The 15109-nt window shown below is 45.0% G+C and overlaps 2 protein-coding genes across 3 annotated transcripts in view; one reads left to right on the top strand and one right to left on the bottom strand.

Annotated features, from left to right (window-relative positions):
- The window catches only part of LOC138154412 (aflatoxin B1 aldehyde reductase member 4-like), a 351006-nt gene that overhangs the window by 37567 nt on the left and 298330 nt on the right, over positions 1-15109 (bottom strand). The gene's annotated exons all lie outside the window — the stretch shown is intronic.
- Positions 47-15109, top strand: part of SLC66A1 (solute carrier family 66 member 1) — a 19874-nt gene continuing 4811 nt past the window's right edge. The window contains exons 1-4 of one of the 2 annotated variants that reach the window (XM_069079603.1): positions 124-253; positions 1553-1667; positions 11885-12079; positions 14437-14566. In XM_069079603.1, the coding sequence (XP_068935704.1) occupies positions 11904-12079; positions 14437-14566 (306 nt within the window). In that variant the 5' untranslated portion in view covers positions 124-253; positions 1553-1667; positions 11885-11903. Of the gene's footprint in view, positions 254-1552; positions 1668-11884; positions 12080-14436; positions 14567-15109 lie in introns of both variants that reach the window. The other variant, XM_069079604.1, reaches the window with a different exon arrangement.

Raw genomic sequence — 15109 nt, 5'->3', positions numbered from 1 at the left:
CCATGAGGGAGGAGCGGTCCTGGATGCCAGGGACTGTCTGCAAAGAGCGGTACAGAAGCGGATGCGGAGGTGCAGGAGGAGGAGAAAAGGAAGGAGGCGGAGGAGGAGGAGGCACGGCGGGACGGCACCTCCTGGAGGGCGGAGCGGAGGGACGGCCGCAGTCAGGTGACTGGAGCCCGCTGGACTGCCGGAGCCGGGCCGGGCTACGGGTTCCCCAGCAGCTGAGGTCGGAGCCGTCTACCTGCTGCGCGCGGTACGTTGGGGGCAGGGAGGCGGCTCGTCCAGGGCGGGCCAGCCCCGCACGCCCGGGAACCCCCCAGTGTACTCCCCCAGCTTCCCAGGGCCACTGCCCGAGCTGGCCAGGGCTCCACTTTCTCTTGTCTTGGAGGAGGCTCTGTAAGCGCTTCGAGATCCGGGGCTTGCGGCTGGTGCTGTAGGGCTCACCAGGATAATGCCATGCGTGCTCTCTTAACCGGGCTGGAGACTCTTCGGACCCCTCTAGTCCGGCCCCGGGCCCCCGGGAGAAAAGCAGGCAGCAGCCCTCCCCTCCCACCCCCGCGCCCCGAGACCCTTCTCCGGGGTCCCCGCATCTGGAGCTGGAAGCAACCTCAAGGGAGCCTCTGGTACTTTTTTCAAATGAGGAAACTGAGGCCCAGGGACAGAAAGGGGTTTTCCCAGGATCACCCTGAGCTCTTCCCACCTAGGGCTTGTTTATCCCGGTCCCATCCTGGAGTCACAGCCTCCTGGGCAGGGAGGGGCAGGGAAGGACTGAAACTTCCAGGCCAGGTTATCATTTATTCCCCTGGAAGGGACCCAGTGATCTGGCAGGGGTAGGAGAGCAGTCCTGGGGACCCAGGAGTCCTGGGCCTCTCCTCCCCTCCCTTCTATCAGCCAAGCACAGAATTAATGAGCGTGCCTAAGCTGTCAGGTAAGGATGTGCTGGCACATTTCCAAATATATTGTAAACATCCGGTCACATAAGGAGGTCAGCTTTCTTACCTTGAATTTTTAAGCAGCTGAATCAAGGATTGTGAGAAAGCCTGACAGTCAACATTTATTAAGCACCTACTGTGTGCCAGGTATTGTGCTAATTGAAAGAATTTCAGAGGCAAAAGACAGCCCCTAGCCTCATGGAGCTTACAGTCTAATGGGGAAGATAAACAAACATAGGTAAATAAACTGTATCAAGGGTACATAGGAAATAATTAACATAGGGAAAGCACTAGTCAATTGCTAAGCACTCTTGGGGTCTCCAAGTACCTGGCCCCAGAACTTTAATCTCCCATAGTAAGTGACCAGATACACAGCAGCCCTGTGGACACACCCAGCCCTAGAACTAGGATCCTCCCTGAGCTCCAGTCTGTCAAATCAAGAGAAAGAATCATCCCCCAAATGAGGCCACCGCCATCAAAATCAATTTATTTAGCATTTATTAAGCACCTACTATGATCTACCATAGTTGGAACATAGTTGTTTGCATGTTGTCTCCCCCATCAGACCTATGTGCTCCTTGAGAATGAGAGCTATCTTTCGTCTTTCTTTGTATCTTCAGGGTTTAGCACAGTGCCTGGCATTTAGTCTACTTTTATTTAATAAATGCTGCCTGATTGAATGATGAATTGATTTGACTTCTCAGTACCTTCAGCAACCTTTTAACTCACTAACTGGTAAGTTAGTAATCTTCTTTGATGGGGGGATTTCCATGCTGATAGTTCCTGTTAATGAAATAATACATCTGGATAAAATAATAATCAGTTGACGTGAGATCTGACAGAGTTCCTGGACAAGGTCAGTTATTGGATTAGGTAGGAAATTCCCCTATCCTGGGACCTTGGGCTCCCATTGCTGAGTCTTTGGCTCCTGCCTTGGTTTGTCCTCTCATTGCACAGATGATTTTACTGTTAGTGTATATACTGTAGAGATGTCATTGTTACTATACATTAATGGTGTCAAACTTGTAATGGAAATGGAGCTACTAGACTGTACGTAAGGATTCCAACCTCCATGGTTTGACTTAAAAAACCATGTATTAACATTATCAATGTTTCATTGTATTTTTACTTATTTTGTTCAATTTTCCCCAGTTTCATTTTAATCTGTTGGGCAATACTCGGAGTGTTGGGGGCAGCTTGATGGCGCAGTGAGTAGAGTACCAGCCCTGGAGTCAGCAGGACCTGAGTTCAAATCCAGCCTCAGACACACTTACTAGCCGTATGACCTCGGGCAAGTCACTTAAGTGCAATTGTCCTACCTTTCTCCCTCCAAAAAGCAAAAAAAAAAAAATACTCAGTGTTGCAGGCCATGTATGCAGACACCTCTGGTGTCTATAATAAATGAATGAGGTATATCTCATCCCTTGGCTTTTCTAAAGGCTAGACAGGGATTTCAGGGGCAGACTCCTTCAAACTGCAGCCCAGGTTCATTGTGTATTGGGCTGATCCAGGATATTTGCATTGGACCTAGGCTTTCTAAACCCTCAGTGGCTTTGTTCAGGCAGCATCTTGGTGAGGGCCTAGACAGTGCTGAGCATTGTGAGCTGTATGTGTGTGTGTGTGTGTGTGTATGTGTGTGTGTACAGTTGGGTATTGGGGCTGAGGGGTCACCATGGCTGCCTGGTTATTGGAAGGCATTTGCACAGTCATGGAGCTGGACCCCCACAGTTGAGGGGGGATGTCTCTGGACCGTGCTGAGATCTCCTCCAAAAGGACCACCACCAATTTTGTGGGAATGTAAGCTATGGGGGAAAGGTTTGAGTCTTTTATTTTATTTTTTTAGGTCATTTATTTTATTTGAAAGTCGTTTTGTTAAGTACTGGTTTGATTAGGCCTTTGCTGTTCCATAAACAAAATGTTCCTTTTCTTGACAATTGTATTTTCTCTGGCTCACCTCCGTGCCTGAAATGCTTTCCCTCCTCATTTCTGTCTACTGCCCTCCCTGCTCTCCTTCAAGGCCCGACTAAAATCCCATTTTTTACAGGAATGCTTTCCCATTCACTCTTTATTTTTTTTTTTAAAGCAATCGGGGTTAAGTAACTTGCTCAAGGTTACACGGCCAGTTATTATTTCTGGGTGTGGTGCTGAGTATCTGAGCCTGGATTTGATCCAGGTCATCCCGACACTGGAGCCTGTGCTCTTATTCGCTGAGCCACCTGGCCACCCCTAAGCAATTGCAGTTAAGTAACTTGCTCAAGGTTACATGGCCAGGTGTTTCTGGGTGGGTGCTAAGTGTCTGAGCCCGGGATTTGATCTCCAGGTCTTCTCAACACTAGAGCTGGTGCTCTTACTCGCTGTGCTACCTGGCTGCCCCTTTCCCATTCACTCTTAGTTTTAATGCCTTCAATCTCTTGAGTATTTCCTCTACTCTTTATATGGCTCATTTATACACATTGGTTTGCTTGTCACCGTGCCCCCATTAGATTGTACACTCCTTAAAGGCAGGGACTGTCTTTTGCCTTTTTTTTTTGTATCATCAGAGTTCAGCCAGTACCTAGCACAAAGTAGGCACTCAATAAATATTTATTGACTGACATACTTACCCAGTGCTCAGCCCTGAGGATACAAATGTGAGGAGATAACTTGCCCTCTGTGGGGTTCTTTTCTAATGGAGGAGACCATAGCAATGGAGATGTGGGGGCCAGGAGGTCTGTTTTGTTTGGAACCAGCTGGAGAAGGAACACTGGGTAGGAAAGTAGATAGTGAGCCAGGCCTGAAGACTCATTTTCTAGAGTTCAAATCTGACCTCAGATACTAGTTATATGATCTTGGGCAAGTCACATCACCCTGTTTGCCTCAGTTTCCTTATCTGTCAAATGAACTGCAGAAAGAAATGGCAAACCACTCCAGTATCTTTGCCAAGAAAACCCCCACTAGGGTCATGAAAAGTCAGGCACGACTGAACAAGAAAAGGGTGAGGGCCAAGGAGGCAGGAGCATAGGAAGGATAAAAGGATGTGTGTGAGAAATGTCCTGAGAGTAAAGTCAAATGAATTAAAAGTAAAGTGCATTGCAAACTCTAAAGTGCTATATGCACGCTTACTTCCGTTATTAAGATAAGCCATGGATGGAACTAGGCTTCAGTGTAGTGGGTCACTGAGACAATTACCATTCCATTGCAGAAGAGCCCTCCAGGCACAAAAGGGTTAAAGTCCTCCTAGGCTTGTTTTCTGGTTCAGTCTGCTGAAGAAGACATTTCCCCAAAGGAGATGTTTCAGGTACTACTTAGAATGAGATGCCCAGTAATAGAGAACCTTTTGAGATCCCCAGAGAAATATTGGAGAGAGAATTGGAGTTTCAGATTTCAGATCAGTGCACTTAGAAGGGACTGCACATCTTTTAATTGAGGGGAGAACATAGTGAATGTTCACTCTAGGAGAAGCTTCTTAGCTATAAAATGAGGTGAGGGAGAGTTGGGGTTTTGAGCTCAATGACCTGTGAACTCTTATTCTGCATTTTTATGAACTTCCAAGGTAAAAAACAGAGTTTCCAAGGGGTTACATCACTGCTATCTCCTCCCAGTTTGGGAAGATAGGAAAACCCTATCTTACCTTTTACACAGAAATCAGCCTTTTGGTGTACCCTGGAAGCAAAATTGTGCACTGACCTGGCCCAGAGGCATATGTTTTAGTATTCAGAGAAAGGAGAGTGAGGCAGAAGAGGAAACAGCAGTGGTCTGAGGCTTGCCTAGAGTCTCTTGGCATCTGGAAGAGGAAGCATTCCGGGGGAGTACAGGACACACTCCACCCCCTCTTTGAAGAACAAGCATTTATTAAGAGCCTAATTGCTTTTTGTTTTGTTTTTTAGTGTTTAACACTTTTTTTAAACATTTGATTTTGCAACTTTGAATTCCAGATTCTTTCCCTTCCTCCCTTGTCACGCACCCTTACTGGGAAGATAAGCAATTCAATATAGGTTGTACTTGTGTAGTTACGAAAAATATTTCCATAGTGGATATATTGTGAAAGACTGACTATATTTCCCTTCATCCTATCCCACCCCCCACTTGTTTTATTCTCTACTTTGACCCTGTCTCTTTTCAAGTGTGTGCTTCTAACTACCCTCCCCCCTCTCTCTGCCCCTTCTCCCTTATTCTCCTGTAGGGCAAGATACCCAATTTAGTGTGTATGTCAGTGTTTAACTTAGTCAGTGTTTGACATTAAAAGGTATGTGGCTGAAGCCTCAAGATGTAGCTTCTCAGATGCTAATGCTTTAAAGAATGACATACCCAAGAATCCCACTCAAGGGTTTTGTTGTTTTGGTTTTTAAACATTTTTTTGTTACATTTTGAGTTCTGAGTTGTTTCCCTCCCTCCCTCCCTCTCTTTCCCAACCCAACATTAGAGAAAGCCAGCATTGTGTGTGTGTGTGTGTGTGTGTGTGTGTGTGTGTGTGTGTGTGATGGAGAAAGGGGGGAGAGAGAGAGAGAGAGAAAGAAGAGGGAGGAGGAGGAGAGAGAACCATACAATACATATTTCCATACATCAGTTCTTTTTCTGGAGGTGGATAGCATTTTCTTTCATAGTTGATTTGAATGATCATGTTGCTCTAAATAGCTTAGCCATTCACAGTTACTCTTTGAACAATGTTGCTGTTATTGTATACAACATTCTCTTGGCTCTGCTCATTTCTCTCTGCAATATTTCATTCAAGTCTTTCCACATTTCTCTAAAACCAATCTCTTCATCATTTCTTATTTCTTATAGCACAGTAGTATTCCATCATGTTCATATACCACAGCTTGTTCAGCCATTCCCAGATTGATGGGCATCCCCTCAGTTTACAATTCTTTGCAATAAGAGAGTTGCAATAAATATTTTAGATCATATAGATTCTTTAACTTTTTCTCTGATCACTGTACATACATCACCCAATTTGACCCTCAAGATGATCTGTGAGGTTGATGCCATCAACCCCCATTTTACAGATGGGGAACCTGTGGTTGAGAGCTTTTTTTTTTTGGTAGAATTTTTTGTTGTTTTTTAAAATTTATTTTTATTTTTTCTCATTCTCATTTAGTATTTTATTTCCCCCAATTACATGTAAAAACAATTTTCTACATTCATTTTTAAAATTGAGTTCCAAATTCTCTAGCTTCCTCCCCACCCCACCCCCTCATTGAGAAGGCAAGCAATTTGATATAGATTATATGTATGTAGTCATGCAAAACATTTCTTTTTTTTTTTTAAAGCAATTGGGGTTAAGTAACTTGTTCAAGGTTACACGGCCAGTTATTTTGTGTGGATGTTAAGTATCTGAGGCCGGAACCGATCCCGGGTTTCTTGACCCTGGGGCCAGTGCTCTTACGCACTGCACTACCTGGCCGCTCTGACAGAATATATTTCTATGTTAGTTATGTTGTTAAAAAAAAAAAACTAGACCAAAATAAAAATCCAAGAAAAATAAAGTGAAAAAAAGTATGGTTTAATCTACATTCAGACACCATCACTTCTTTCTAGCATTTTTCATCCTAAGCCCTTCAGAGTTGTCTTGTTTTGTTTTGTTTTTTTGCTTTTTTGGAAGGCAGGGCAATTGGGCTTAAGTGACTTGCCCAAGGTCACACAGCTAGTAAGTGTTAAGTGTCTGAGGCTGGATTTGAACTCAGGTCCTCCTGACTCCAGGGTGGGTGCTCTATTCACTGCACCACCTAGCTGCTCCCAGAGTTGTCTTGGATCATTGTATTGCTGAGAAGAGCTAAATCATTCACATTTGATCATCTTACAATATTACTGTTACTGTGTAAAGTGTTCTCTTGGTTCTACTTTGCATTACTTCATATAAGTCTCCAGGTTTTTCTGAGTGCATCCTGCTCATCATTTCTTTTGGCACAACAGTGTTCTATCACAATCATATACCACAAATTGTTCAGCCACTCCGCAGTTGATGGGCATCCCCTCAATTTCCAATTCTTTGCCACCAGAAAACAGCTGCTATAAACATCGGTCATCGTTCCAAATTGCTCTACATAATGATTGAATTGGTTTACAACTCCACCAACAGTGCATTAGTGTCTCAATTTTCCCACATCCCTTCCAACATTTGTCATTTTCCTTTTCTGTCCCATTAGCCAATCTAATAGGTATGAGGTAGTACCTCAGAATTGTTTTAACTTGCATTTGTCCAGTCAATAGTGACTTACAGCATTTTTTCATATGACTATAGATAGCTTTGATTATATCATCTGAAAACTGACTTCATATTTTTTGGATCATACTTGTCAGTTGGGAAATGGCTTTTATTTTTATAAATTTGACTTATTTCTCTATATATTGAGAGAAGAGTCCTTTCTCAGAGAAACTTGCTTCAAAAATTTTTTTCAGTTATGATTGCTAACTGTATTTCCCTCCATCCTATTTCCCCCATTATTCTATTCTCTTTCTCTGTTTACCCCATCCTTCAAAAGTATATTGCTTCTGACTACCCCCTCCCCCAATTTGCACTCTCTTCTTTAAGCAACTCCCTCCCCCTTTCTCTTACCATCCTTCCTCTCCTACTTTCCTATAGTGTCAGATAGATTTCTATGTCCAATTGAGTGTGTATGTTATTCCCTCTTTGAGCCAATTTTGATGAGAGTAAGGTTCAAGCATTCCCTGCCACCTTCCTCATTTCCCCCTTCACTAGTAAAGCTCTTTCTTGCCTCTTTTATGTGAGGTAATTTACCCCATTCTACCTCTCAGTGCATTCCTCTTTCTCACCCTTAATTTAATTTTTTTAGGATATTACCCCATCATATTCAGCTCACACATGTGTCCTCTGTCTATATATAATTCTTCTAACTGCCCTAATAATGAGAAAGTTCTTATGAGTCACAAGGTCTCACCTTCCCATGTAGGAATGTAAACAGGTTAACCTTATTAAGTCCCTTATGATTTTCCTTTCCTGTTTACCTTTTTATGCTTCTCTTAAATATTGTATTTGGAAATCAGATTTTTTATTCAGCTCTGGCCTTTTATCAGGAATGCTTGAAAGTCCCTATTCCATTAAAAATCCACTGTTCCTCCTTTATTCACTTTTACAGTGTAGGTGATTCTTGGTGGTAATCCTACCTCCTTTGCCCTCCAGAGTATCATATTATCCAAGCCCTTGAGCCTTCTACAGAAGCTGCTTAATCTTGTGTTATCCTGACTATGACTTTATGATACTTGAATTGTTTTTTTCTTGCTGTTTGCAATATTTTCTCCTTGACTTGGGAGCTCTGGAATTTAGTTATAATTTTCCTGGGAGTTTTCATTTTGGGATTTCTTTCAGGAGGTGATCAGTGGATTCTTTCAATTTCTATTTTACCCACTGACTCTAGAATATCAGAGCAGTTTTCATTGAGTTTTGACTTTGCTGTCTCCTGAGTGTTTTGATCTTCCTTGTCATCATAGTAACTTTCTTATTTTTTTTTTTTTAAAGCAATCGGGGTTAAGTAACTTGCTCAAGGTTACACGGCCAGTTATTTGTGGGTGTGAGCCCGGATTTGATCCAGGTCATCCCGACACTGGAGCCGGTGCTCTTACTCACTGAGCAATTGGGGTTAAGTAACTTGCTCAAGGTTACACGGCCAGGTGTTTCTGGGTGGGTGCTAAGTGTCTGAGCCCGAGATTCTATCTCCAGGTCTTCTCAACACTGGAGCCGGTGCTCTTACTTGCTGTGCTACCTGGCCGCCCCCATAGTAACTTTCTATAGTCAGAATTTTGTTCTGTTTGCTCATTTTTCCAGCCTGTTTCTTGACTTTAACTCTTTGCTAAAGTGGAGCTGTGCTTCCAGGGTGGAGGGCACCGTCCCAGACTTCAGGGGTTTTTGTCAGCTGTTTTCAGAGATATTTCTAGGTCCCTGCAAGTTTTCAGTTCTTCCAAGGTAGTATGATCTAAGAAGAGGTGTTTATTCCTCTTCTGGTCTGTGAATGACTACACTGGAACTGTTATGAGGTTCCCTATTCGACTGAGACCACAAACTCTGGTGTGCGACTGCTCCTCCTTGCCCTGGGACTGCCACACAGGACTACAACCTGGACCCGAGTATGGCCAATGCAACAGAGTCCTGCCTCAGTGTTAGCAAACAGACCCCTGTAATCTCTTGACCAGTTCATCCCCCTTCCTGTCCATGGGCTAAGACCTCTGGACCTCTGGAGGCATCTGCTGCTGCTGATTTAATCACTCCTAAGCCTTACTCTTGGTTTGATGGTGACTGGTTTGCATTGGTGCTGGTGTGGCCTGAACTGGACCGTGCTCCTGTCTCACCCTCTTGTGACAGACATTTCCTGCCAATCTTCTAAGTTGTCTTGAGCTGGTAAATTGTTTCACCCTGGTCTTTTGTGGGTTCTGCTGCTCTAAAATTTGTTTTAGGGCATTATTTAAAGGTCTTTGGAGGGGATTGGGGGAGAACTTAGGTGAGTCCCTGCTTTTTCTCTGCCATTTTGGCTCCACCCCCAGCTTAAGAACTTTTAAATGACTTTCCCTGGTAAGTTGTGTCAGAGATGTAATGGAAGGACCCAGTTCTTCCTGCCCTCTAAGTCTAGCATTCTGTCCATGAGGCCACACTGTCTCAGTCTCTGAACTATGAGCACTTTTTGCCATCATGTTATGTTATGTTTTTCATAACATGTTATGAAAAAAATGACAGAGGAAATGGAAAAGAGATATCTATAGAAGTCCAGGTTCAAAGCTAGGTGTTCTCTGTGATTGTCTTTGCTGAGGGTTGCAGGCCTTTCTCAGAATGTTGGCTCCATGGGGATGGAAAGAAGACCAAATCCCTCTGACCTCATCAGTCCCTGATCCCTCCCAGGGCAAGGTTCTGTAATAGTTGGAGGCCCTCTAGACAGGACAAACACTAGAACTCACTTATCCATAGCTCTCCAAGGCTCACTGCAATGGATTCAGAGGCAGAAGGCGTGGGTTCAGATTCTGGTTACAATCTGTGTCAACCTAGAAAAGCCATTTCCCTTGTCTGGGCTTCAGTTCCTTCGTGTGCAAGGTGAAGGGGTTAATTTGAAGGCCTTGAGAACTCTGATCAGTGCACTGTCCAGCCACAGTTCCAGAGGCCCCAGGAAGAAGCCTGCCACCCATCTCGTGGAGAGGAGATGGACTGAGTCATACTTTTGAACTTGGCCAATTTGGGAATTTGTTTTGCTGACACTGCATATTCATTACACAGGTTTTCTTTTTGTTTTCAGGTTGGGGAGAGAAAATAGACTTTTGTTTATTGGAAAAAAAATTTTTTTTAAATGCATGGGTTGGACTAGCTGGTCTGTGGGATCTCTCCCTTCTGCAGTGATTATAGATTTGGAGCTAGAAGGGGGCTCAGACACCTTTTAGCTCAGCCCCATCATCTTAGAGATTCCCCAGCCAACCCCCCACCCCTTGACTGAAAGGGAGCTCCCAATGATTGAGGCATTGCAGCTGCCCTGGGCTCCCAGGGAGCTCCTCACTAGAAGCTGGGGACAAAGGGGAAGCTGCTTCTGGATTTCTTTCACAACCAGACACATGACTCCAGCCTCAGCAGTTTCCTGGGGTCACTAATGACTGAGACCTTAGATGTCCCTGGGAGAGGGGGATGTGCAAACAGTGAGAAATGCTATATACCTTCCCACACCCTCCCAGGTAAAGAAGGAAGAAGAGCCCAAGGGAGAACTGGGGCCAAGAGGAAATAGACCTCATGGCTTCAGAGGCAATGGGGTATCCAGACAGCTCAGGCTGGGATGGCAAGTGAAGAACCTGCCTTTGTAGGTCAGTGAATGATGGTGGTTTGTGAACCACGCTGAAGATTTCATGGTTTGGGGAATGCTTCCCACTAATGTAGATTAACATTATTGTAGAGTTGTAGAGACCACAAGATACTGGGTAACTTGTCTGGAATCACCCAGTCTATGTGTCAGAGGAGAGATGTGAACCCAAGGCTCTCTGTTCACTCTGCTTCTCAGTAATAAAATAGGGGCTTACTTGTGTATGTGATGTCCCCTGTTAGAATGTAAGCTCCCTGAGGATAAGGGCTGCTTGATTTTTGTCTTCTTAGGGCTTTGTGTTTTTTGTCTTTTTTTTTTTTTGTATCCCTAGCACTTGGCACTCTGCCTGATATGTGAGCTTCATAATGCTTGCAGATGTGACACTTGACTTTGCATCCCAGCACCGAGCTGGCAGATTAAATTAGCTATTTACAAATCATTTCATCCTCCTGCCACCCTGTGAGGGAGATGTTCTCCTTATCCTCCTTTTAAAAATGAGAATATTGAGGCCTAAGGAAAATGTGATCAGGGTGAGCACTGATGGTAAGTGGCTGGAGGCAGGCTTTGACTCCAGAGCTCCCGTCTTTACAATGCTGGGTGGGAAGGTGAGTTACAACTTGTTCCTGAGGTCTGTATTCAGGATTGATTATCTCTTTATTATCTTCCATCCAGACTGGGTTAGCCTTGGTGTCTGTTTAATCTGATTATGCTTGGGAGGGCTCCCGCTGGGGGTTGGTTAGAGAACAGATGGGATTTAGAGAAGTGCCTTCTTCATCCTCCTCCCAATGCTGACCCCCAGGAGCCTTGGAGGGCCTGTTTCCAGGATCTGCTGCCTCTCTGCCCTGACCTAGAAGTCTTTTCAGTCATAATCATAATTACAACTAGCATTCATATAGCACTTTGAGGTTTGCAGTTTCACAGATGCTGTTTGACTCGATGCTCACACTAACCCTATAAAGTAGGTGTTAAAATCCCCATTTTACAGGAAACTTTGGCATAATAATAATAACATTTATCAAGTTCTATGTGCCAAGCTCTTTACTAAACATTTACAATTATTATTTTATCCTAATGACAATCCTGGGAGGTAGGTGCTATTATTAAACCCCTTTTACAGATGTGGAAACTGAGGCAAGCATGTGACAGTACTTTAAGGTTTACATATGTTTACTCCTTTGATCCTTTCAGAATCCTTTCCACCCCCGCCATGGTCTGGAAGAACTTTGACTCCAGGGTGCTCACCGCTGAGAACTTCTCCAGCTGTCCCAATGGCTCTCCTTGGATCTGGGATGTATTCAACGAATGTGCCCAGGACGGGTGGGACATAGCCAGTGTGGTCCTGGGCCTGTCTTCAATATTCTGTTTTATTGGGGCTTCCTTCCCGTAAGTCAAACCAGACTGTTTAGCCTGTGCAGCCAGCAAGGACTGTCAGTCTTGACCCTCTCTTGACCTGAGGACACACGGACCCTTAATCAGGGGAAGGAAAGGGGGTCTTGGCTGGAGAAGAGAAGATACCTTGTGGGGTTTGGGAGGGAGGGAGGAAGGGCAGCAGGGCGTCTGGCTGCCTTCTGCAAACATGTGAAGGCCTGTCAAGTGGAGAAGGGTTTGTCCCCAAGAAACAGAACTGGGACGAAGTTGGGGGTGGGGTACAGAGAGGCAGAATTAGACCTGATGTCAGTAACCAACCATTGGCTTCAGTCTGCAGTGGAATGAGCTGCTTTGGGAGCTAGTGAAGTCCCCATCCCAGCACAAGGACGCCCACTCATGAGGAACACTGTAGACAGGATTCTTGGGTAGGGTCAATCTGGGAGAGATATGCTTCGGGTGCCAAGAATCTGTGATTCTGTGACCTCCTCCCTTTCCTTGCTCCAGACACCCCTCTCCCCGTCAACATAGACCTCGGCCTGAGCACTGAAATGGTGACCTGTGCTCCCTTGCCTTATACTCAGCATCTCTGAGCCACTGTAGCCTCTGCCTTGCCTGATTATGCCTGAAGCCAAGCCCAAAGCAAGAGGAGCAAGAGACTTGCCCTCTGGCATTCACTATTTCCCATCCTGAATGAATGAATGAAACAGTCAAAAAGCATTTATTAACCATTTACTATATGCTGAGAAACATGAGGAGCCCTGGGGATCTGCTGGAGAGATTCCAAGAGGCTTTTTGTCCTCTTCTTGATTTTCCCAGTGACTATTATTATTATTTCAGGAGGAATAGGTGTTAAGTGACTTGCCCAGGGTCACACAGCAAGTGAGTGTCTGAGGCTGAATTTGAATTCAGGTTCTCCTGACTCTAGGACTGGTGCCCCACCTAGCTGCCATCCAATGACATTTAAAGGTAGACTGGAACCAATCTGTGAAGGGCTTTTAATTCCAAACAGAAGAGTTTGGTTTTGATCCTAGAGGCAATTAGGGAGTCACTGAAACTTCTTGAGCCAGGGAGTGACCTTCTCTGCATCTCTAACCTCCCTTACTTTGTTTTAAATAGTTAACAAAAGGAGATTTTCTTAGCCACAGCAGGGATGTTCAGATCTGGGAAAAGATGTTCATGTAAGACAAAGCATTGCTTCCTGTGAGCTCAGCTTTTTCCACTCAGATGATCTAGGGTCTGAAGCCTCAGGAAGGGGCTCCAACCCCTTAGGTCTGGGCTGCTTTGTGTTCAGGTGAACAGGAAGCTATGCCTCAACCTTAGTCCCCTGAGTCAGTCAAATCTCCAAGACAATTTTAATATGTTTTAAGGAAAAATTAGTCTGACTTGTATGGGGAGGGGGAACATTGTACCCACCTCACCCCACCCCATGGTGGTAAAATTCACCTGGTCTTTGAGATCAGAGCTATCAAACTCAAACAGAAGTACACTGCATAGTGACTTAGATAACCACATATTAATATTGTCTACAGTTTGTTACATTTTTATTTATTTTGTTCAGTATTTCCCAGTTAACATATGAATCTGGCTTAGGCCACACTTGCTGGTGTTGCAGACCCTGGTGTGGGTCTGAGGTACCAGGGAGGGGCTGCATGTTTGATACCTCTGCTCTTGAGAACTTTCCACCACCTGATGACTTTAGGACCATTACTGGCCAGCCCCGACCTCGCATCTCCATTACTTTTTATATCTGATCAGTTACTGGAGCTTGAATCTACTTCTGTGGCCCCTCTTCATCTACTCATTCCTCCTGGTCCTTGTGGCCACCACCCTAAGTCTGGGCCCTCACTCCCACCTGGACTGATGAGATGATCATCTCACAGGTCTTCCTGTTTATGTTCTTCCTCCTCCAGGCCATCCTTTATACACTTGTTAGAATAGTCTTTCTTCCATAGAGAGGCAGTGTGGAACTTCAAGTCAGAAGATCTGGTTTCAGATGCCAGTTCTTATTTGTGTGACCAGAGGCTGCTCCCTTTACTTTCTTAGGTCTCAGTTTCCCCCTCTGTAAATTAATGGTGGGGCGGTTGGACTAGACAGCCTCCGAGGCCCTTCTGGCTCTAGTTCTCTTGTCCTGAGACATGTCCCTTATCTAAGCCTCCTTTTCCCTGTCAATAAACGAGAGGTTAGTAGGTGCCCTTTGAGGTCCCATCCGACTCAAGAGGGATGAACCTATGAACCCAAGTACGGCCAGTACTTCTGAGCCTTTTTAATAAAGCACATCGCCATGGTACGCAGTATGGCTCAGGATCAGAAGAGATTGGGTGGGGAAGGAGCAGTCCTTGAATAAGGGTCATGGTCTTCTCTGTCTTCCACAGCCAGTACGTCAAGGCCTGCAGGACGGGCAACATGGACCAGGCCATCTCCATTTGGTTCCTGATGGGTTGGCTAGGTGGAGATTCCTGTAATCTCATTGGTTCTTTCCTTGCCAACCAGCTGCCTCTGCAGGTATCCCTCCATCCTGGGCTCTGAGATGACTTGGCAGGACAGGCAGAGACAAGCTGTTCCTGGGCCTAGCCTTGGGGGTGGGGGCATGGGGGAGCCTGGGGTAAGGGCCCAGGGTTGGGAAGGCTGCTAAGGCCAATGGTGACCTGTGTAGGTCCTGATTTCCTCATTTGGTTGTGCCAATCTTTAAAGTCTAGGTGTTGAGGTGGAAAGTGTCAGGAATTCAGAGAGTCGTTGAAGACAAGTTCAGGCCCTTCTCTGAACACATTAGCTGTGTTCACCTCTTTGGGTCTTGCTTTTCCCTCTAAGTCTCATTTCCATTAAACCTGAAGGCTTAGAAAGTCCTTTACTTGCAACCACCCTGTGAAGAAGGTGGTGTAAATATTATTATCTACATTTTACAGATGAGTAAAGGAGGTCCAGAGAGGGGAAGCAACTTCCCTGGGGCCTCTTGGCAGAGTCTGGACTCAGACCTAGGCATCCTGACTCCAAGTGGATACCAAGGCAGATCAGGATCCCTTTCTTTTTTTTTTTTTTTTTTTTTTT

This window comes from Petaurus breviceps, unplaced genomic scaffold (genome assembly GCF_028583685.1).
Source record: "Petaurus breviceps papuanus isolate PSGF00001 unplaced genomic scaffold, PetGlider_PUasm1.0 91041, whole genome shotgun sequence".
Lineage (NCBI taxonomy): Eukaryota > Metazoa > Chordata > Mammalia > Diprotodontia > Petauridae > Petaurus > Petaurus breviceps.
This window is presented reverse-complemented; position numbering and strand designations above follow the sequence as displayed.